This window comes from Sycon ciliatum, chromosome 1 (genome assembly GCF_964019385.1).
Source record: "Sycon ciliatum chromosome 1, ocSycCili1.1, whole genome shotgun sequence".
Taxonomy (NCBI): domain Eukaryota; kingdom Metazoa; phylum Porifera; class Calcarea; order Leucosolenida; family Sycettidae; genus Sycon; species Sycon ciliatum.
In genome coordinates this window covers 3,176,621-3,197,635 of record NC_088643.1, presented here as the reverse complement: position 1 = coordinate 3,197,635, position 21,015 = coordinate 3,176,621, and the positions used below count along the sequence as shown (strand labels likewise).

The following is a 21,015-nucleotide window of genomic DNA, read 5'->3' as shown; positions in this document are numbered from 1 at the left end:
TTTCGAGCAGAATCTGCCACCTTTTCGAGCAGAATCCGCCGGTCCCTTGGCCCTACAGGCAGATGTGCATACTCTTGAATTAATTGCCATGATTGACATTCAGGGTGTGGGAGGTACAGCTTTCCACTGGTTCCTTACATACCTACACTACAGAACCGGGAACAGCGGCGTGTCAGCGTGAAGACATCCCTATTTTTCAGCTGTGTGGTGGATACCAGGCTAAACATAGTGGCGGTCAATTCATCAGCCTTGCAAGCTGTTGAATGGTGTAATCCCAGCACAAGTTGCTATGTCTGACATAGCTGTTCGCTATCATCGCTTCCGCGATGGGCATGTCTGAGGTCTGAGGTGAAGACATCTCTGGCTGACACGTATGCACTGGGCCAGGAAACAGAAGTGTGCAGGAGGCTCTGCTACTTTATTCAACAATAATGGCAGTTCGTAATCTTCCCTCGGCAACAAAGCCACGCCCTGTTTTCGACCAAGCATTTTCTGATACAGGTCCGGTTCCACGAGTGCCGCCAAGCATTAGTTAGCTGGTGTGGGTGGATCATTCTGGGCTGCATTTCGGGCTCTGAGCACTCTTCGCCTCGGAGCTGTGGAGGGCGGCAACGTAAGCTCAGTTAGCTCAGCACGGCTTCCCCGTGGTTGTGGCTACCACACCACTGGAAGCAGTGCTAAATACAGTAAACAGTGGGCATGTCGTAAAAAGAGGACGAAAAAAGTGTTTTTACTCCGACATTCACGCACTAAGCGATCATCAGAAAACAGTAACACAGTATTCATGTCGTCACAGTCTCCGCGGTCTTCGCTCGGCCTTCGCAGGGCAGCTCATCTCTCCTTTCACATGCCCAATGAGCGGCCTGGTGCCTTCCTAATCCTCTCTCCAGTCCTGTAGACTCTGGTGCCCATCCTAACGTCGAGCAGAGTTTGGGTGTGCCTCGAGGCCAGGCCAGTAGAATGGGGAATGGCGCCCGTGATTGATAGGCATTAGCGGATAATGCTCGAAAAGGTGGCAGATTCTGCTCGAAAAGCAGTGAAATTGGCAGAACTATACAAACCTTATGGCGGGCAATTCCTCGAATTCTGCTCCATTTCTTTATCCACATACCAAACATGCATGAAACTTACCAGAAAAAGTACCGAATTCTGCCAATTTTTCTGCCGACATTATCCGCATATGCCTAGTGATTGAGTCACCAAGAGAAGGGCTGGAGCCTTTCCCCAGCAGTTGCATTCGATGCATCGATGACAGGGTCAGCGCCACAGTGGTGGCAATGCTATTGCTAACTCTGCGAAATGTACTCGCCGAAATTGTTGAGCGCCGAACAAAACCAAGGGATGAAACTGCACTGTCGCCCTCGATGACCACACAACCTCGAGAATCGACATGGCTCGAGATGAAAATAATGTGCAAAACCATGATGAAAACAGCTCTAGCACATCTTCGATGCGCACTCCAACAGCCTTCCAACTTGGAAGGTTCTAAGTTAGTTAGTAACTTAGTTATAGAAATAACATAAGGACGGGACGGGACGGTGAGCGCAGCCAAGATACTGTAAGCAAGAGCTGAAAGTCTTAGCTGTGATCATCGTGGAGTGTGAAGCCTGAAGGACTTTGGCGGCTGTTCATGCATGTCGATATGTTTAGTACCATTTCTGGTGGTGTTAGTGGACAATAGCGTAACTAATACAATACTTGTAGTTCATTGGTCCTTTTCCTTCTATAAAATCCTTGGCTCCATCCGAGTCCATGATGAAAACAGTAATCATAACCAGTGATAACCCGGCCCGGGCCCGGCCCGCGCGCCCCTCGCCGGAAGTAAGCAAAACTCAAGTCAAAACTCCTCCCGCTCGCCACGTTCACGACTCTGTGTAAATCTACATGACTTTGTGTGCGACCGCCTACTGGCCGCGCCTCGCGCCTGAGCTGTGCATATATGTGCCACTGCACTACCATGACAACCGCCCCACTACCGGCGGTACCGCATGATGGCACATCGCTGAACATGAAGCCACAGAGCTGTGGAAAGAGTTAGTGAAGTCAGTGACTTGAAACAGTACTCAGTAGGATGGCACGCTCGAAGTCGAAGCGCAGCCATGCATGCCACACACGTCGGCAAGAGCTCCCTAGATCCCCCGGCCTTGTCGAAAACGATTCAATCTTCTTTCAATAATCCGCCCACTGTCACTGTCGCAAACCTAGCGTAGACCGGCGCGCGGAGTACGAGTAATAATATTATCTGAAGCCAGTGAAGGGATGCACGATGACACTTGACAGTGGTTTACTAAAAGCTAGCAGATTTGATTAGTTTGTCGTGTCGATTACAGGAATGCTATTGCCAGTATTAGCAAAGCAGGCGGAGTTGATGCTTTGGAGCGAGCCAGTCAGGAGACGGCGACTGACGGTCTGCGTTTAGCCGGCACCGCTGCGTGAAAGGACAGGAGAAGTGAGGTGGTGCATGGAGTGTTGCTAGCGACCGTGCTACGACTAGTTTGCAGACAGCTAGCGACTACTAGAACATGCACTGAATCACTGAAACAGTGACTGAAAGGACGTTTGCGACACCTGCGAGTGTTGTGTACCACTGGCGTACGTACATGCTGTGCTTTCCAATTATTTCTACGAATTAAAAAAATACACGATCCATCTAACTTGGACAGGTGTTGTGAAGCGTGGAACAGTTGGAGATCCACTGGCACTTGCAGGGTAGCTGAGGAGGACACGGAAAGAAGCAGCCAGCGAGTCATTTGTGTCGTAACACAGCAGCGCACAGGATGCCCGAGCCTTGCGCCGTGGTGTGCCCGCACCCGGGCTGCTGGCAGGCCAAACGAGAAGCCGAAAGGAGAGCTACCACGCACCGGAATGCCACGAAAGCAAACGTCTCGGGCAGGGGGGCATTATCACGTGCACCACACGGTGGAAAGCAACCTGCTGGTGGCGGGGAACAGTCCAATAAGGTCCGCTCTCGGTTTGCGTTGCCTCGCCGGAGTGACATGGTTAAGCCGCCGAACGCCGCTCTGATGTACGTGCAGAGGAATAGAAACGTACACGCCGCTGCACATGCTGGACATCCTGGCGGTGTAGCTCAAGCACAAATCAAAGCCAAACAGGAGATCTCTGCTTCGGTTCCTGAGCCGGGTAAGAGTCGCAAGAGTCGTAATCTGTAGGGATGCACGATGCATCGATGACAGTGCAAGCGGTTTGGTAAAAGCTAGCAGCTTTGATTAGTTTGTCGTGTCGATTACAGGAATGCTATTGCCAGTATTGGCAAAGCAGGCGGAGTAAGAGTCGGTCTGCATATAGGAGTGTGGCGTACTTGGTTGAAACACAATGATGAAACGATTGTCCTTCACCAGAACTTCGCAAGTTTGTGTAATCCTGATGGTGGGTCGAGATTAAAATATTGCGAAGATTGATTGTGAAGACACGAAGTACATGACTGTACAGTGTACAGTGTTGCTCAAATGAAATCCAATCGCGTGATTCAAGTTTTCACCCTTCACCAATTTGTTGCCGAAACAGTGCTTTACCACGGTTTGCAGATACTGTATAACACCTTTATTTCGGTGTAATTTAAATTTCGGTAACTTCGGTACTGGTCCTGGATCACCTAATTTAACATTACACCTAAATTTTCCGAAATACCAAAAAATGTAAAAATCATGAAAATCACTGTGTTAAAAAAATCAACTTGCATAATATGTACTGGTATACCGGTAGTACATTGTACATACATAACATGTACCGGTATACATAATATGTGGAGCCTTTAGTTTTGGCCTTGGCGGAGATATTAGCGCAAGAGCGTTTTTTTTTTTTTTTTTTTTTTGGTGCCATGCATACCGAATTTATCCTTACACCGAAAGGTCAGGGGTTGGCTTTTACCGAAATTTTACAACACCGAAAATAAGGTGATATACAGTACTACGTATGCAACACCTATACTGTGGAGTAGCTACCTCCCCTCCTTTAAAAAGATAACTTGGAACCAACAACGGTGTGTCCAGGATTGGTGCAGATTCGTTCTCGGAATTAAAAAAACCCCGTTTTCTTTCTGTGGTGTGCGCAGGGGGACATCATCGCACGCATCTGCCGCGTATATCATTTCAGCAGCTAGGCACAGAAAACGCACCGGCTGAGCACCACTCTGCAGAGCACGTTGCCGATAGCAACGCGCATGCTCTTGCAAAGACGGCGACCCGGCAGCCACCGGGTTGTCCTGCTCCCAGCTTGGATTGCTTACTGCCTTCGTACACACGTTACAATGATGCAGCCCCGCGGAGAAAGTGGCCACCGAGACTGTCGCACATGACGGTTCAGTGTAGCGACATGCAAGTCGCCGATGACACGGGTAGGCCAACAGCCGCTGCTGCATTGCCCGGACAGTACGTATGGGTGAAGGCTGAGCGGGCGCCAGACCCTAAGCCAAGGACGTACCATGAAGGAACGGTAGGGACATTGGGCACGCCACACTGGCGTCCATGATGTTGTGCACTACATGCATGTCATTTGGTCCGAAGGAGTGGCCGTGCAATAGACATGGTTAGCATTTTACCGTTCACGCTATTTTTGGCGGTAGGCCTGCACCGTTTTTTGTGTGGGTAGACATGGCATTTTACAGTTCACGCGCTAGATCCAACGGTACTCGTACCCCAAACCCAAAATACCGTCGGTTTGGTACCGTTTCGACGATAGAAAGCTCTTTTTAGCGGGAGAACGAAACGGTAAGATTCTAACTAGGGTTACCTCACACGTCTATCGTTGCGTCAGGAGTCAGGACTCAGAAGCCGAACTGCTAACTGTGTCTCGAAAACACATCAAAAACAGTAGACTCGCCCTCTACACGCCGACCGTCGAAATAGCGTGAACGGTAAAATGCTAACCATGGCTAATGACTCCCCAGTGCGTACATTAAGTACCACGTGTGCTGCAACGGTTCTTTTGGAAGCTGCCCCCCCCCCCCCCCCCTGGAAAATGATCCGATGCACTGGTAGTTTACAGCACAGTGAATTGGTGCGTTTACGGTATTCATTATCAGTCAATAGGCCCAGCATGTTCAATGATATCTTCTTCACAGTGTTCACGTTTTTTCTGAATGTTATTTCTTTGTTGTAACTTTACAGGGCTACTACTGGGAACCTGACAACCCGGCCATCTTTGACCACCCGTCCACGCCAAGTCTGGCCATGTCCGACCTTGTAGCTAAGGGACCAATGGTGTCGTCTGTTCACGCCATCGACATGCAATTGCAACCGGTAAGCATTAGTGTTGCTGTGGTAGAAGACTAGAAATATGATGAGCATTTTATACAGTAAAACGTGCAACTCACTAACGGCCACCGCGTGGGCCAAAAAAGCGGTCTTTAGTGCCAGGTGGCATTTAGTTGGAGGTGTGGGACCGCACGACCAGCGGTCTTTAGTTGCAGGTTGGAGGTGTGGCACCGCACGACCAGCGGTCTTTAGTTGCGGGTTTCATTGTATACTGTAAGAAAGAAGAAGAAAAGGATTCGCGGTTCGCGTGAGACTCGGCTAGAGACCGAATTTTCTGCATCCGCTGGGCCGCCACCACCCTCAAAGATCAAGGCGCAGATGCAGCTCCTAAAGCGATGGGAGGTGAGGAGATCAGACCCACCAAAGTGGTCAAAGACCGAAAATCCCATTGGCTGCATCCATGCTTCCCTCGTACCACGCCACGAGTTCCCAATTAACTGTGGGTCACAGCACGGCTGGAAAAATCCTTCCGCTTCCAAGCAGAACTTGAACCGGGTGCCCTCTGTTTCTCTCAATCATGGTCTTAGACTATACCACTATGCTTGCCTGCTGTAAGATTGGAAGCAATAATTATTATGATTCCTGTCAGTTGATACATCTCTCCCCGTCCAGACCAGCTAAGCTGTGCATTAGTGCAACAAGCATGATACGCAAAATGTGGAACAATATTCCGCTGTAACTCAGACCTTTGTGCTAAATGCCATCCTGGGACAGCGATAGTCATTATTATTATTATTATTATTAAATTTTTGATAGGGCAATCCCCGTCATGAACGGGGGAACCGAGCTCTTGTATTTAGTACAGAGATATGTATATTGCCCTAAGCCGGGCTACCGGCCATGGAGGAAAGGTGGCCGCACAGACATTAAGATGCAATGTAACGCGTTGCTCGAGCGCCAGAGCCCTCTAACTATGAAAAAGTAGCGAGCGCTGCATGAGAAAGTATGTTATGTATGTGTTTGCTAGATATATCTCTCTCTCATTCTCTGGTCTCTTCTTTCTCCCTCCCTCCCTCCCTCCCCCCCCCCCCTTCTCTCTCTCTCACTCTCTCTCTCTCTTCTCTCTCTCCTTCTCTCTTCTTTTTTCTCACCTCTCCCCCCCCCCTCCCACACACACTCAAAACATGAAACCTGGTTTCACATACGGTGTGTTGTCTTTGTTTGCAATGTGTTAGGACACACACGGTCCGCTGGCTCCTCAACCAAGGCATCATCCCACCAGAGTGCCCTCTGTGTTGGGTGTCTCAGCGAGCATGGCCGTAGCAACTAGCACATCATCAGTCCGTCACACAACTCCGTCAAGAGCTGATGCACCTGCTCAAAGCCAGCATTTACTCAAAAGCACAAAACCACCATCGTTCGTCCGCCGTCACGCTTCGGCCAGACGGACCAGAACGAAAACAATGCCACCGATTCCCAAGCAGAAGCCAACCAAAAAGGGCTTGGTTGAGCTGGGAGGTGCTTCGTTGAGTGCCAGCTCTTCCACGAGTGTCGTCTTCCACAACAGCCGGCGGGTGAGAGCTCAGTCGCATCCGATACGCTGGGGATTCTACAAACTAGCCGATCCAGCAGCACCCGTAGTGGACAGTGGCTCACACTTGAGTTCTAATCCAGCAAAGCAACACGGGCAGAGGCTCAAATCCGCCGGACGCCTGCCGCCAAAGCAGGTCCTCCCCAGCATCGAGATGGTGCCGGATCTTCCCGCGGGCAAGAGCCACCCGACGATGCCAGCCTACCTGGAGAGCCTGCTGGAGCGTGCCAAGCTGGACGAGCGGCAAGATGGCGCAGAGCGGCCGGCCGAGGTGTTCGGTAGCGATCTGTACCTGATGGCACCGACGGCCGCTAACTCGCCGACACCGGCGCAGTTTGCCGAGCACTGGATGAAGGAAGCTGACACGACCAAGGCCAACGCGTCGTCTGATTTACTCCCCGCCGGTGTCGGCCGTAATGCCAACTCACAGCAATCATCTAGCACTGTGATAATCGGCGGTCCGCATAACACTCACGCTGACATGCTCTCGCCGACGCTTTCCTCCACCAGCCTGCCATCGTTTGACCTGCCACTACGCAGCTCTCCTCTCACTCCTCGTCATCATGGCGCTACGCCAGGTTGGCTGCGGAACCCGTACGCTGGCCCACAGAACAGCACTCCACTGCAAGATACGCCCAGCCACTACAGCCAGGAGTCAACAGAAACGCCATTGTCGGACGCGTCACTGTTCGCCGTCGACGAAGAGCACTTCATGGACGAGTACTACCGGCGTCAGCGCATCCGTCGAGCCGCACGTGGCCAGTACCCACGCGGTCATCACCCACGCGGCCAGCACCCATCCCTGGCAATGGCCGGTCTCGATCTGGCCTCTCCGCTGCCCTTCATTGCGCCCGCATCGAGCCCAGTGTCCGCACCGGCCAGTCGAATAGCTGGCAGGGGGATGCCGGGCGAGAATGCAGGTCATGCTGATTACAGGCCTGGCGTACGGCCACCAATCGACCAAGGAATGCCGCCACCCATTGAGGAAACTGCAGAGGAGAACTTAGACCAGAGACACTCGCACAGCAACAGTTCAACGTCGCAAACGCACAGTCGCCATGAACTAGATGGTGGGGCGACTGATAACGAACGTGTCGATAGCCGTCAGAATGAAGGCACGGCGCAGCGGAACCAGGAGAGTCCAGGTACATCAGCCGAACAGGATACCTCCATGGCAGAAGCTGTGCAGGATACATCCACACCGGACACAAGGCAAGACCTTGCCACAGCCGAGAGCAACAGCGACAGTTTTAAAACTGGCATCAGGCAGGAACATTCTGAGGAGATACTTACGCAAGATGGCCCAGCCCTGGACAGCAGTCCACACGTAGATCATTCAGCCGGTCCTCGGTTTCTTGAAGACGATCCGTCTGCCCCGGACAGGTAGAGCTGTGAGCAAGAAGGACACTGTTCTGCTGAAGAAGCAATGGTAAGAAAGGCTAAGGAGCTGCAACAACCACTGTCCACCGATGGTGAAGGTACGACGGACCAAGTTCACACAGCGGAGAGAATCGATGAACATGTGAAGAGAACTTCTGAGCATATGCCTGAAGACAATGAGGTGAAGAATGCTGTTGGGGGCAGTGGTGTTCAATGTAGCGACGACATTGCACTCGAGGAGGAACCGGGTGTTCTTAATGATAGCTTGCATAGACCTCGGTCCTACCGGTAGGACCTACCGGTAGGACCATCATACACAGACATGCTGCATGGCCTATGTTCTAACATTGACCTAAAACTTGACCCTAAACTGTTGCTAAGGGGCTAATGAAGAAGTCCACAAATTTTAGACATGATCGCACAAGGCATACTACGAAATTCCATGGTAACAACCCATGGTAACCATGGAAACGGAGTATGGAATTATGCATTCCACGGCCTTGGCAAGCTAATAAAAACATTAGGACCTCACCACAATTGATGTGCCATGGTCAAAATTCACTTTGGACAGAGTTGCTAGCGCACCGACAGGATTATGTGCGGCCATTTTGACAATCGGTAAAATTGCGCATACGCAATGCACTGGACATAGCCTTGCATTTTGCGCCATTACTTTGCCTGACAAAGACCTCATCTCAACAATTGTTTAAAAAAAATTCTCAACCAAAAGCACTTTTGCAGCTCGATTTCTTGGGTCCTACCGGTAGGACCCGTGGTCCTACCGGTAGGACGGTATGCAAGCTATCATTAAAGTGACTCAACATAGTAAAACAGCTCAGCAAGACCCAGAAGAACTCCAACCGGAGGAAAACTAGCCAAATTTGAGATAAATGAGACTCGGGTACTGCAAACATGGCAGCCCGGTACTGTCCCTGTGTGCTCCCGGTGGAATTGCTCCCATCGTATTACAAGAGTCGTGTCTAGCTGTTTTGTGTGACTTGTCCATCAGCAACCTTGAATACACCAGTGCTGCTGCTGCTGCTGAGAATCCTTCTAACGTGAAATACGAAAAATCCACCCCATAGAGTCGCGTATCCACACAAAGGACACTGCCATCCCGAGCATATTGAAATAAACCCGTTATATACACAATATAACTTGGTGTTGGTTGACAGCATGTAAGACTGACAAACAAGGTTTATCTAATAATACAATAATTATAACCTCCATCAGACCAGGTTTGTTTGTTGTACAAGTCGAATCTTTCACCGTTTACGTATTACTGAAACACACAACCTATTAATTTTGTGAGAAGTTGAAATTGGAGGGAGAGGGGTATATGTAATACAGCTGCAGTAATATGACGTGTTACATGTACATGTACCTGCACCGTACCCAATGCTGTAGACAGCTAGCTCTTTCAGCTATCTACACCGGTGGCAACTGGAATCCGACTCCCCTGAGCGGTGCGTTACACATTCTAGCGGTCTCTATTTCGTAGTGTTACAATCCCGTGTTGGGTCTTTGCGATGTGAGCGCACCGCTCCAGGGGGTCGGATTTCAGTTGCCAGCAATGTAGTATCGTAAGTAAACAGTGTGTCGACAGGCATGATAACAGCAGGAGGAATGGGTCAGTATTACATACAGTGGCCTCCTGACTAGTAGCCTCAACATGACACTCGTACTCGTACATTGGCGTGTCCATGTAAAATATCACGGTCCATGTAAGCAATCAGTTATTCGTTATCTCTAGTGTCGCTTCAGATCAGTGATTGCAGCGGCAGCATTGCAAGCTCATGAATACACAACCATCGAGGTCATTGCACCATTGCCGACTCTCAATGAATGCTGTCGATTCCAATATGCATTGTGATAACGTTTATAAGTAGAGTGATTACGTCAATGATGATGTCACTATTATACGACACGCTTGTTAACGTTGCTGTCGTAACCGTACTGTAGAAGGATCGACTCGATGGAGTCCTTCATACTGATTGCCATGAAGATCGTGATCACCTGTCATCATGCAGAAAGCACATGCCCCAAACACACGCACACACACGCGCGCACACACACACACACACACGCACACACGCGCGCGCACACGCACACGCATGCACACAAACAAACACACACACACACACAAACCCATAATTCAGGATATTGTTGGTGGAGTTAGCTCTGTTCTCCACCTTAATTAACACAGCCCTACTAGAAAACAAGTTGTAACGGGTTTCAACTAAGGAGACGCATGTCCGCTGTTTGGAGTTGGTTGTTTGCGTTGTACCACGCACATGTTTTTCGAGTGCAGAGATCGTGCCATGCATACTGACTTTCAAAATGGTGGAGAGTTTGGTGGTTGCTGGTGGGAAACAAGGTGTACAGAGCCTGTGCTAAGCTCCTATGGAGAGTCAATGACCACTGCTATATTGTGCAATGTACGTGACAGCACAGGTTGACTGGAGTGGAGTGGGTATGGAGGTCATGTGTATGACGTCATGGTGGTGAGTCAGCAGAACCGCTTGTTATTATTTTGAAAATGACCCACTAAAAGGCAATATGCCTATCGAGGGGTTCATTTGATTGAAAGACCAGTACAGTGGGCGCTATGTATACAGCGCGAGTCACCGGAACCGCTTACGGGCGCTCTATGTAAACAGTGTGAGTCGCTAGTGCATCGCCGTGCCATGACTTTGCCAAAGCATCTCGACTGATGATTTGATCGCATAACCTCCGTATAGCCGCAGGACGTGAACAATTTGCATGTCATTCAATCTGAGGAGAGAACTGTAGGGGTCAAACGGGTGTACCGGGTACCCGGGTACCCGCCCGTTAATCTCAGGTACCGTTAGTAAAAGGGTACCCGTTTGTAAAAAAAAGAAAAAAGAAGAAGTGATCCTATCGTATTCCAAGACTCAAAATAGGAGTGCGGATACTCTTTTCCTTTTTCCTGTGCATTCCCGCTTTCGACTTTATCAGGCAGGAGCAGGCTGAAAGACAGACTTGACAGTTGTTCTCTCCACTCTAGTGCAAGTAAAAATCCTCGTACTGGAGGTTTTTGATTGTGATGTGAGAAAATGCAAGACTTGAAACTCGTTCGAGGTGGCAGCTGAGTAACTAGAAAGTTACGATGGTTCTCCGACATCGAACCTGCCACAGTACTTGATGAACTAGTGTCACCAGGCTGAGTGACCAGTCGGAGTGTCACAAACGGTGATGTCCGTAGGTGGTAGCTACATGTATGATACTCATGGTTGTAGTTTGTTCCTTCAATCGACGAGCTGAAAAGTAGTTCGAAATATTGCATACAAGATTACGGATTTGCGAAGATTCATTTCACGAGTTCAACAAGCTAGCACTAGCAGCTAGCTGGCCAGCAGCACATCAGCTGTGCCAGGCACCCCAGCTAGCTATGGGCGTGAACATCTTCTGAATGATACATGTAGCTTGTATGACCATCTACATGTACGATTGTAAGTAAGTTACTGCCTGTGAAGTTAGGTACATGGGCAAATGCACGGATGACATTCATTTGGAACCTTCATTGCCATAATAATATTATGATACACGAATCAATTGCGAATCATAATGTAGTTTTCAAAATACAACCTGAGAATATACAAATTAAAATTTATGTGATCTATGTGAGAAATGCGCAAAAAAATAATATGGCTGCTAAAGGGTACCCGTTAACCCGCCCGTTAAGAAAATTACCCGTTCGTTAGTTAAAGGTACACCCGTTTGACCCCTAGAGAACTGCTTTGTGCTTTGTGGACTAGACATAGCGCATACATGCCAACCCTCCTGGTTTTCCCGGGAAAATCCCGGGAAACCAACGATACTCCCGGGGACCCCAACCTTTGCAAGCAGAAGCAAATTAAATTCACACTTAGGCTGTTAGGTAGGTCGTCAAAACCTCGTTAGTTATGTCCAGTGGTTGTCTCTTGTTGTCGCACTACATGTCACGCTTATTGAGTTTTCTCGCACTTGCACCTTTGTGTCATTAAGTTGCTATGTGTATAGCCGAGTCACGTCTTTTCGCTGTTTACTTTAGCTATCTTCTTCTTTGCGCTGTTTTACCACCTCCATACTGTACCGTATTTTCCGGAGTATAGTGCGCACTTTAGATGTGCTATTTAAGGCCATAAATCGCAGGTGTGCACTATGCTCCGAATATGAAATGCATGTACTTCAATGAAGATTGAAGTGCGCACCCCCAATGAAGATTGGGGTGCGCGTTATACAAAGGTGCGCACTATACTCCGATAAATACGGTACTTTTAATCCACTGTTCCTGTTCCTTTTCCTTTGCCTGTATTTCACCTGATGAGAAGGCTTGAAAGTATACTTGTGAAACCAAAAACTTTCAAGATTTTCGTAAAGAGCCTGAAGTGTGTCCTTTTTATGAGTATTATCGCATTTTTGTCTCAGAGGAAACTGTTTACTCCTGGGGTCCCGGGGATTTCAAGCAAGCTCCCGGAAAAGTCACATTTTTGTCTGATACAGAATGCTTTTTCACTTGTCTTAGTACCATCCAGGGATTCTGCATGTCTCGTCAAGGGATTGAGATTTCCGGGTGGTTGGTCAGTATGATAGCGCACCGCCGCAACAGCAGCAGTGCTGCAGACAGGACTGACCTGAAGCAGGAGAATACCGCCGGCAATGCCTCCCAGCACCGCGTAGTTGCTCACAATCCACCTGTAGAGAGCATCGTTGCAACCGTCGGTGTATATCGTCTCGTCCGCGCCGCGTGCCTGTGAAAACAACAGGAAAACAACTCTTAACAGACACACACAGCAGATGTATCTCCAATTCTGTCCACTTGAGTCGTGAGCACATGTACTCAGTGCAGCGGAGCATGGCTATAATTATTATTATGTACTGTAAATATACAAATTTTCGGCAGCTATTTAATTTCGGCTATATTCGGCACCGACCCAAAACGCCTAAATTAAAACGCCGATGAAATTTTTCACAGCATCTGTCGCACTATACCATGCCCTCTACCCCACGCCGAAAATAAATCGCCGCCGAAATGTCAAAAATCGTGAAGTGCCGAAATTTTGCAGCGCCGAAATTTTGTATATTTACAGTACATGTATGAAAAGGAACTTAGCAAACAACACACACACACACACACACACACACACACACACACACACACACACACACACACACGCACACATGCATGGTACCAGGAACTCACAATGCTTGGATATTGCATCTCCTCCTCCGATGTCATGCCGGGAAACGGATACACGCGGTAGCCGCACTGTGTATTAGCGGTCTGCAAGTCACACACAGGGAACACACATACTGACCGGCACCGAACGGCATACATGTAGACTACGGTAACACCTGTGAAGGTGACCACTCGGATAAAGCAGACCACCTGTCCTTGAAGACCACTGAAACCAGGACCAAGGGATGCTACTTCCAGTCAAATGACTCCGCGTAAGGAGACTACCTGGTAACAGAGACCATGCTTTGAAGCGGCCACTTGAGCGGTAATCTTTTTTAATCAGGCCTTTACAGTACTATTTCTCACAATGCGAAGACTCCACTGTAGCCATCCACTATATCCATACATCTTCACAACACTCTCCAAACGGTCTCTGGCATACTGTATAAGCAGAAATAATCGTCTGGAATTTAATTTCGTCTTTTTCTTTTCGTCAAAGGAGCTTTTGGACTAAATTAAATGCCGGACTAATCTCGATTTGTCCAGCTTTTCAATACACCCTTGTGATCCATAGACGAAATTTTCAACCGGACGAATTCCCTTTCTTAGGAGTTGGACTAAATCATTGACCGACGAAATCATGTTCTGCCTGTACAGTAAGTCATACCTTTGTCCACTAACCTAAAAGAGTAAGGAAGGGGGGGGGGGGGTGTGACTCACAATCAAGTGTGACATCCTATCTACATGTACTTAACGAGGCGCATATATTATAACGATTTCCCAAAATTGACTAGTTTACGTGTACCAAAGGTAACTGTTCTATCCTGATACCCAGGCACACAAGCATCCAGCAAGCACCAGTAGATTGGGGAAAAACCCCTGAACAAGGGCATGCGCAGTGTGATCATGCTAGATCATGCTAGTGCTACAGAAGTAGGTATATTACTACTATGTACAGTACATATGAGTACCTATCTAACACGAGTACATAATAGTAACGATTCTCACTCCTTCTCAACACCCAATAGTACAGAATATGTATCGATGTAATGATTTCTATTTTAACGACCTGAGAGTTCTCCTCATTAACTCGTTAGAGTTAGCACTTCGTTATATATATAAATGGCTTTTACAGTACGTGACTCTACTGAAACAATTCAGCTCAAACCTGCTATGGGGTGCGACTTGTAATCGAGGGCGACTTCTAGTCGAGGAAATACGGTAGCCGGTAGCCATGGACAACTCACATCATTCCGACAGCATGACGGAGGCACACCACAGGCACTAATCACTTGGCGGAACGTTTCGCGCGTACAGTTGTGGTAGAGGTTGTTCTGAATCCAATCCCTTGGACCGCGTGCACCACAGCAACACAGCTAGAATAGGTTGGAAAGACACAGGGAGAGAGAAATGACAAGAAGGGCGGGGAAGAGGAGCAAGGGGAAGAAGGCATGAACAAGGAAGACACCAGTAGGCAGAAAATTAATACTTGTATTAGACCAGGACAGTAGGATGGTGTGAAGCCTCCCATGCAGCATCATTACCATCTACCGGACAGGGACAGGTCAAAGCTGTTTCTCAGTTACATGCCACGGGTGAATGTACCCCCTCACCCCCCCCCCCCCCCCCCCCACACACACACCTCAGACCTCAGACCTGCCCATCGCAGGAGGGATGATAGCGAACAGCTATGCTAGACATAGCAACTTGCACACACACACACACACACACACACACACACACACACACACACACACACACACACACACACACACACATACACACGCGCGCGCAGTTGGAATGCCACCACTATGTTTTCCACGACCCTATAACCTGATCCAGAAGCGAACATCAATTTCCAAGCTGCAAAAACCAGCCCACGTGCCACTACTCCCACCACACGCTGCAGGCCTGTTGGCTTTGCACGTACAACCACTCAAGGTCTCTGGGAACGCTGATGATGGCAGCAACATACCCAGACTTTTAAAAGAGACAACTCCTTACCGATTTCTGGATGGTTTCGACGGCATCATCAAGGTTAGTCTGCATGTTGGTGGTGCGGTACATCATTATCCCCTCCAGCATCTTATCTGATGCTTCATTTCGTAGCTACAAAGCGAAACAACAGCACAGAGATAAAGGCTGTTTAATAAGTATCAGATGAGCAGGGGGGGGGGGGGGGGGGCATTACTTCCAGACAATGCACCACCGTGCCATGACTCTCAGCGATCATTCTGGATGGGTTTCAAAAACTGGTCCAGTCTCACAGTACGAGTCATGCCACATTCCACTAGGCTATCAAATACAAAAGAATAACGACATTGAGCCACACTCGGCGGGCAGTCAGAGGTTACTTGTGCCAGAGAACAGCGCCTCCAAGCATAACATAATATTAACGGCTCACGGGGACTTGTTTTGCATTCCAGATTCTCATTTAGGAAACTTCACTTCTCAACTCCAAACTACAAAAACGGTCTGTTCACTGCGATCCAAATTAAAATTTACATTGCGCCAAATTTTCGGGCCTGGTCCATCATCAGGGTAATTACTCATTACGTTTTTGGAGTTTGAAGTCAAGAAGTGAAGTTTCCTAAAATTGTGTAAGTGGCTGCATTGGAGCTTGCGGACAATTGGAAAAGGGTTTCCAGATTCTCGCCGAAAAAGTCACGGAGCACCTGACTGTGGTATCTGTACTTTGGAAGTCATTATTTATTGACTTCTAAAGTACAGATACCACACTGACAACACACTAATATGATGAGATTAGTCTGCATGTATAGCAGCCATAGCGGAGAGATTAGCAGCAGCTGTAGAAACACTCACCTCTTCCTGGAAGACAAACGCCAGCACTCCACCTGCTATCTCCAGGAGAATAAGAATTGTGATCCCATAGTAATACTACAGAGCCGACCGGACACGGGAAACACGGAACGCACAGGTAGATAGCTCTAAGCAATGATCGCATGTACACTGCAGTGCCTGAAAGCAACAGATCATGGGCCCAACGCATCACCTGGGCAATCACTCCACAGCATATCACCACTGTACAGTGTACTTGCCCAACAAAGTTAGTTAGTTAGTTACCCTATCTACTCACTTCTCCACAGTCAACTGGGAACTTGTGGCCAGGCACAAGGGGTACATGGATGCGGCTAATGGGGTTTCTCGGCACTTGTGCCAGTGGTTGTGAGACGTATCCCCTTACCCTCACTGCTAGGCGCTGCATCTGCCGCTGGACCTATCAGCTGTGAGCGGTCGTCGTGAGTTTCCACGGGAATGGATACGGTAATGTACTCTTTTTCTCACTCAGTTCTCTGTGATGCTGCGTGCTCATACCGCTGAGATATTTTTTTAACCTTTTAAAGAAATGTACAGTGAAACCTGTCTAAGACGACCACTCAAGGGACATTCAAAATGTGGTCTCCATTGCCAGATGGTCTCCTTATCCAGGGTCATTTGACTGGAAATAGCATCCCTTGGTCCTGGTAGCAGTGGTCTTCTGGGACAGGTGGTCGCCTTATCCGAGTGGTCGCCTTAGACAGGTCTCACTGTGCTTGCAGTAGTGTGCTTACAATTTTCAACAGCATCACGTTCTCGCGCAGGGCGGCTCCTGCAGTGCCTCACGTGCCGAGAACTGTGGTACGTTTGTCTGACCTTCACTGGGACTGTGGTGAATGTGTACTACTGGCTGTACGTGTATGTGCCCTGTGATGCTGAACTGGCTGCTCTGTTCATGCTATGATCTGAGTCCTTGCAGCACGTGTGCTTACAATTTTCAAGAGCATCACGTTCTCGCGCAGGGCCCCGGCGGTGCCGCACGTGCCGAGAATCGTGCAAACCACGCCACTAGCGATGAGGATGATGGCCGGGTCGGTGCTGATGTTGGCCACGTCGTCAAAGTCGTTCTGCACCAGGCGACCGTACACGCCCACGACCAGAGCGGCAATGCCGCATAGCTGCAGAACAACAGGGGGAAGAACAGAACATGGGGCATGCGTTGTACACTTTCAGTGCCCAGTATCCAGTCCACTCGCTATACATCACAATACCGCTATAGGCAGTCACAAACACATGTGCGAGTAACAGATCACAGTTGTGTATGTGTGCGATCAGAGCGGCAATGCCGCACAGCTGCAGAACGGGGGGGGGGAGAACAGAAACACGGGCATGTGTTGCACACTTCAGGGGCGTCGGAAGATATCATCATCAACATTGGTACGGCTATGAAAGGGGATTAGAGGAGGATGGAGGCGAGGCCCTCCCCGTGGGAATTTTTGGAAAATTGGTCCCAACTGGCCCATATTTCATTGCTTCAAAAACACAAGATAAAATTATTGGTGCGGCTTTGGCCGCACCTACCGCACCGGTTCCGACGTCCCTGCACCTTCAGTGCCATCGAACTCAGTCAGTACACCAGAGTATTTTTCTCACAACTATAATAATATAAGTTATCTCAGGTTTGTGAAAAGGAGAAAAAAGAAGAGTATCTTCCTCGTTTGGAGCTTTTACTGTGAGGATATCTGTAGCAAACAATTCTTAGGCTACTCGTTGTGTTTGGCTGTGTAGTGGTACGCTGCCCTTATCTAGGTATTAAACTGTGCCCGCACTCACAGCCACGTCAGTGAGAGCTACAAGTTACACCGTACACATGGCTACTCGTGCAGCGGCTAGCCTTGTGTCATGCGGATTCTATGACATGACCAGCATGCTGTTTCAGGACGTCCAAGGTTGACTGTATCTGATGCTCTAAAGACCATGGCCTTATGCATAAGCATTCCGCCCAGGCTACCGTGCAAAAAAGCCAAAACGAGAGATAAACCTGTGCAAGTCCATGATTGCTCATGCTTCACACGTCTCTCACTGTCATAACAGTCATGATGCAAACAGTCATTATGATACTGCCGGTTTCCGGAAAAGATCGGAACAGTCAGTCCACTGTGCAAAACTAGCTAACTTGACCATCCCTGCTCTGGTCCTCAGATACCCCATCTTGCATTCTTGGCCCATGACTTCCATGCCGGTTCAGCTACAAATTCTACACTGATAAATTTACTAACTACTTGGCAAGGCACAGCACAATATTCACAACACACTGGGCAAGAAGAGAGTTGCGTCCGGGACGATTTCTTTGCCGCCTTGGCCTACATGTAGCGCCTCCAGCGTTTCCCATGCCTACCTAAAACACGTCCGGCCAACGACCAACAACAGCCTACACGATACTTCCAGTGCGTATCTACTTGTTGTACAAAAGTCATTGTAGTTCTAAGCCCTCTCCTCGGAGCTCCATTCCACGCAAGGGGTTTAGCCAGTATTGCATCGTTTATGGCTTCGTCCTGCAGGTGTCCCAAGATTTGGAGCGCAACTGAACAACTCCTTTCATTCATTACTCGCCTCTATCTCCCACACCACGCGCTGTGACAAGGGCCATACCGCGGCTGTCCAACAAACAAAATACCTCTCGTGGGCTGTGTGTTCGCTGAACAGCCCATGACCAACCGCTAACTACTTCACGCTGTCCTCAAAAATACCTTGTGACAAGGTCAATCAAACCGAAAAGCGCTGTCATGATGTGTTTGTGTCATCTTTTTTCTTGTCGCGCTGACTGTTGGCACGGGAGGGGGCGAGGCACCCAAACAACAACGACGTTACGTAACAATACAACACTGACCACAATCGGACAAGGGAGAACTCCTCACTACTCTATACTCACCAGCACGAGAAGGTTGAAGGTGAACAGCGTCCACTTCACCAACGGTGAAACTTCGGCACCTCGAGGCATACTGGAACCGAGCGCACTAGCGTATCCCCCTTGGCCAGGATCGGGCTAGGCTGCCTGACCGTTCCGACTAGCGTTTGCTTCCTGGACTCTCTCGTGGCAGGCCAGGTGGGATGGGGTGGAAAACCTCGCACTAGTACTTTCACAGTCGACTTCCAGGCGTTGTCGCGCCGAGCATCACAGCCAATCCCCACTGCCCTGACGTGATCTTGCACAAACAACCTGCATTCCCCGCTAGACGGGTTTATTCAGCCAACCCGTCACTTACTCCAGCACTATGAACCTTCCTTGGTTTTGTGTCTGTGCAGCACAGCGTTCTCTGAGTTTCGTAAAGAAAGCGAGTATCCAAGTGCCAGATGCTTTGGCCTGGGCAGTCACTCAGTAAACTGCTTGGTCCGATCCGGTAGACCACTGGCACTGGAAAAATATTCTCAATCACGACAGTTCCACTACACGTCTTTATTATTTTTACTACCTTCTGCCTGTTCCACAGGTCTGCATGCAAGGCTGGCACTGTGGCAGGGCAGATCTACCAAAAACCTACCCCGCTGTATATATCATGGTACATACACGGTCGGGGGTTACTCTATCATCAGTCTGTTCACTATGTTGAGGGCACCCCATGGCCCATCATGTACGATGTAGATCTACTCATGCCCGAGTCGGAGTCATGGACATGGTCATGGGTCACATAAGTCATTGGGTGGAGGTCTACTTGCCTCCTGCCACTGACTCCAGACATGACTGATGATTGTTGTAATCATGGTAATACCAGTATTACTACTAATCTTGAAGATTTTGACCTGGAACAACAATCAACATGACGGTGACTACATGAGACTCAAGAGAGCCAGGCAGGAAGGCCAACCGGTGACCCGGTCTGCCTTTGTTTCTAGCCAAGCCCGGGCCTTGGTCACAAGTAAATAGTTGGTGTTGTAGATCAGTGTAGATCTACATAGTACATGTACTAGTACTAGTAGTATGTCCCAACTTCTGAACCGTAATGTTGTTCCTTGTTTGTTCAGAGTTCAGTGATGTTGGGAGGTATCGTCCTATCGAAGTGTGCTTTGATGTCACTGTTCACATGACTTTGGCTCACACAAAAACAGTCATTATTTTCGACTGTCATGAAAATAATGACTGTTTTTGTGTAATATTATTATACATAGACGGCAGAGTTGTGACTACTGGCAGTACTGAGTAGTCATGGAGGTCACAAGCCAGTGCAACTGCAACAAGCCAGTGTACAGGTGTAGTCGCTCTCTCCGATCAGACGACCCACTTCACTTGAGTACGAGATGTAGGCTCATACTGTCATAGTCATACAGCTGGAGTCGAGAGCACTAATACTAATAGTCTATGTTTGGAGGTGCCACTAGTGAAGTGGAAGTGCACTACGCCACTAGCTGTCGGTAAAATGGTTAGTGCATCCGCAGTCCTGCTCGCAACTTTGACGCAAGACAAGTAAACGGTTACCGGTAGTTAGTTTGATAAGAGTGATCTGCTTGGTGTCTGTGGATTTCAATCATTTGGTCAGCAAAGCCGTAGCCCCAGAGATTATGGGAAGTTCTGCAAACTAATCGGATCGTTCGCAATTTCGGAAGGCCCACCGACTCCTTCGGAAATCCGCACGCAGGTTCAGGTGTGGGAAATAGCCAGTGGCCGTTTCACGAAGTTTTCATTCCATTTATTCATAATTATGGAGACGATTCTGAAAGGCTTGATGACACTGCACGTGCATGTCTGTACTGCTGTGGTGTGGAGATATACAAGTACGAGGATGCCTGACGGTCTGTGATGAGCAAGCAGTCTTGGAGTCAGATCGCTGCCCCCCCCCCCCCCCCCTTGGTCTACCCCATGGGGCGCTGTCGGC

The 21,015-nt window shown here is 48.9% G+C and overlaps 2 protein-coding genes across 2 annotated transcripts; one reads left to right on the top strand and one right to left on the bottom strand.

The window, feature by feature from the left end:
- Window positions 1–2,379: 2,379 nt before the first annotated feature.
- On the top strand, window positions 2,380–8,959 carry LOC135810023 (uncharacterized). Its single transcript, XM_065323490.1, has 4 exons — window positions 2,380–3,141; window positions 4,073–4,452; window positions 5,127–5,258; window positions 6,449–8,959. The coding sequence occupies exons 1-4, from the start codon at window positions 2,778–2,780 to the stop codon at window positions 8,189–8,191; spliced, it is 2,619 nt and encodes an 872-aa protein (XP_065179562.1). The 5' UTR covers window positions 2,380–2,777; the 3' UTR covers window positions 8,192–8,959.
- Window positions 8,960–9,463: 504 nt separating this feature from the next.
- On the bottom strand, window positions 9,464–19,620 carry LOC135810033 (tetraspanin-33-like). The gene is made up of 8 exons (XM_065323503.1): window positions 19,077–19,620; window positions 17,137–17,322; window positions 16,190–16,264; window positions 15,371–15,475; window positions 14,614–14,742; window positions 13,391–13,471; window positions 12,822–12,938; window positions 9,464–10,200 (listed from the first exon to the last, which is right to left on the bottom strand). Exons 1-8 carry the CDS (start codon window positions 19,143–19,145, stop codon window positions 10,102–10,104), a joined length of 861 nt encoding a protein of 286 aa, XP_065179575.1. The 5' UTR covers window positions 19,146–19,620; the 3' UTR covers window positions 9,464–10,101.
- Between the last annotated feature and the right edge of the window lie 1,395 nt (window positions 19,621–21,015).

What these genes read in the sequence shown, in the direction of transcription:
- LOC135810023 (XM_065323490.1), top strand. Translation starts at nt 2,778, where the DNA reads ATGCCCGAGCCTTGCGCCGTGGTGTGCCCGCACCCGGGCTGCTGGCAG. An exon ending in TGCTTCGGTTCCTGAGCCGG is followed by an intron (nt 3,142 to 4,072) that starts GTAAGAGTCGCA and finishes TGGTGTGCGCAG; the next exon opens with GGGGACATCATCGCACGCAT. An exon ending in TCGACATGCAATTGCAACCG is followed by an intron (nt 5,259 to 6,448) that starts GTAAGCATTAGT and finishes GCAATGTGTTAG; the next exon opens with GACACACACGGTCCGCTGGC.
- LOC135810033 (XM_065323503.1), bottom strand. Translation starts at nt 19,145, where the DNA reads ATGCCTCGAGGTGCCGAAGTTTCACCGTTGGTGAAGTGGACGCTGTTC. An exon ending in CCTTCAACCTTCTCGTGCTG is followed by an intron (nt 17,323 to 19,076) that starts GTGAGTATAGAG and finishes GTTGTTCTGCAG; the next exon opens with CTATGCGGCATTGCCGCTCT. An exon ending in TCGAAACCATCCAGAAATCG is followed by an intron (nt 14,743 to 15,370) that starts GTAAGGAGTTGT and finishes AACCTATTCTAG; the next exon opens with CTGTGTTGCTGTGGTGCACG.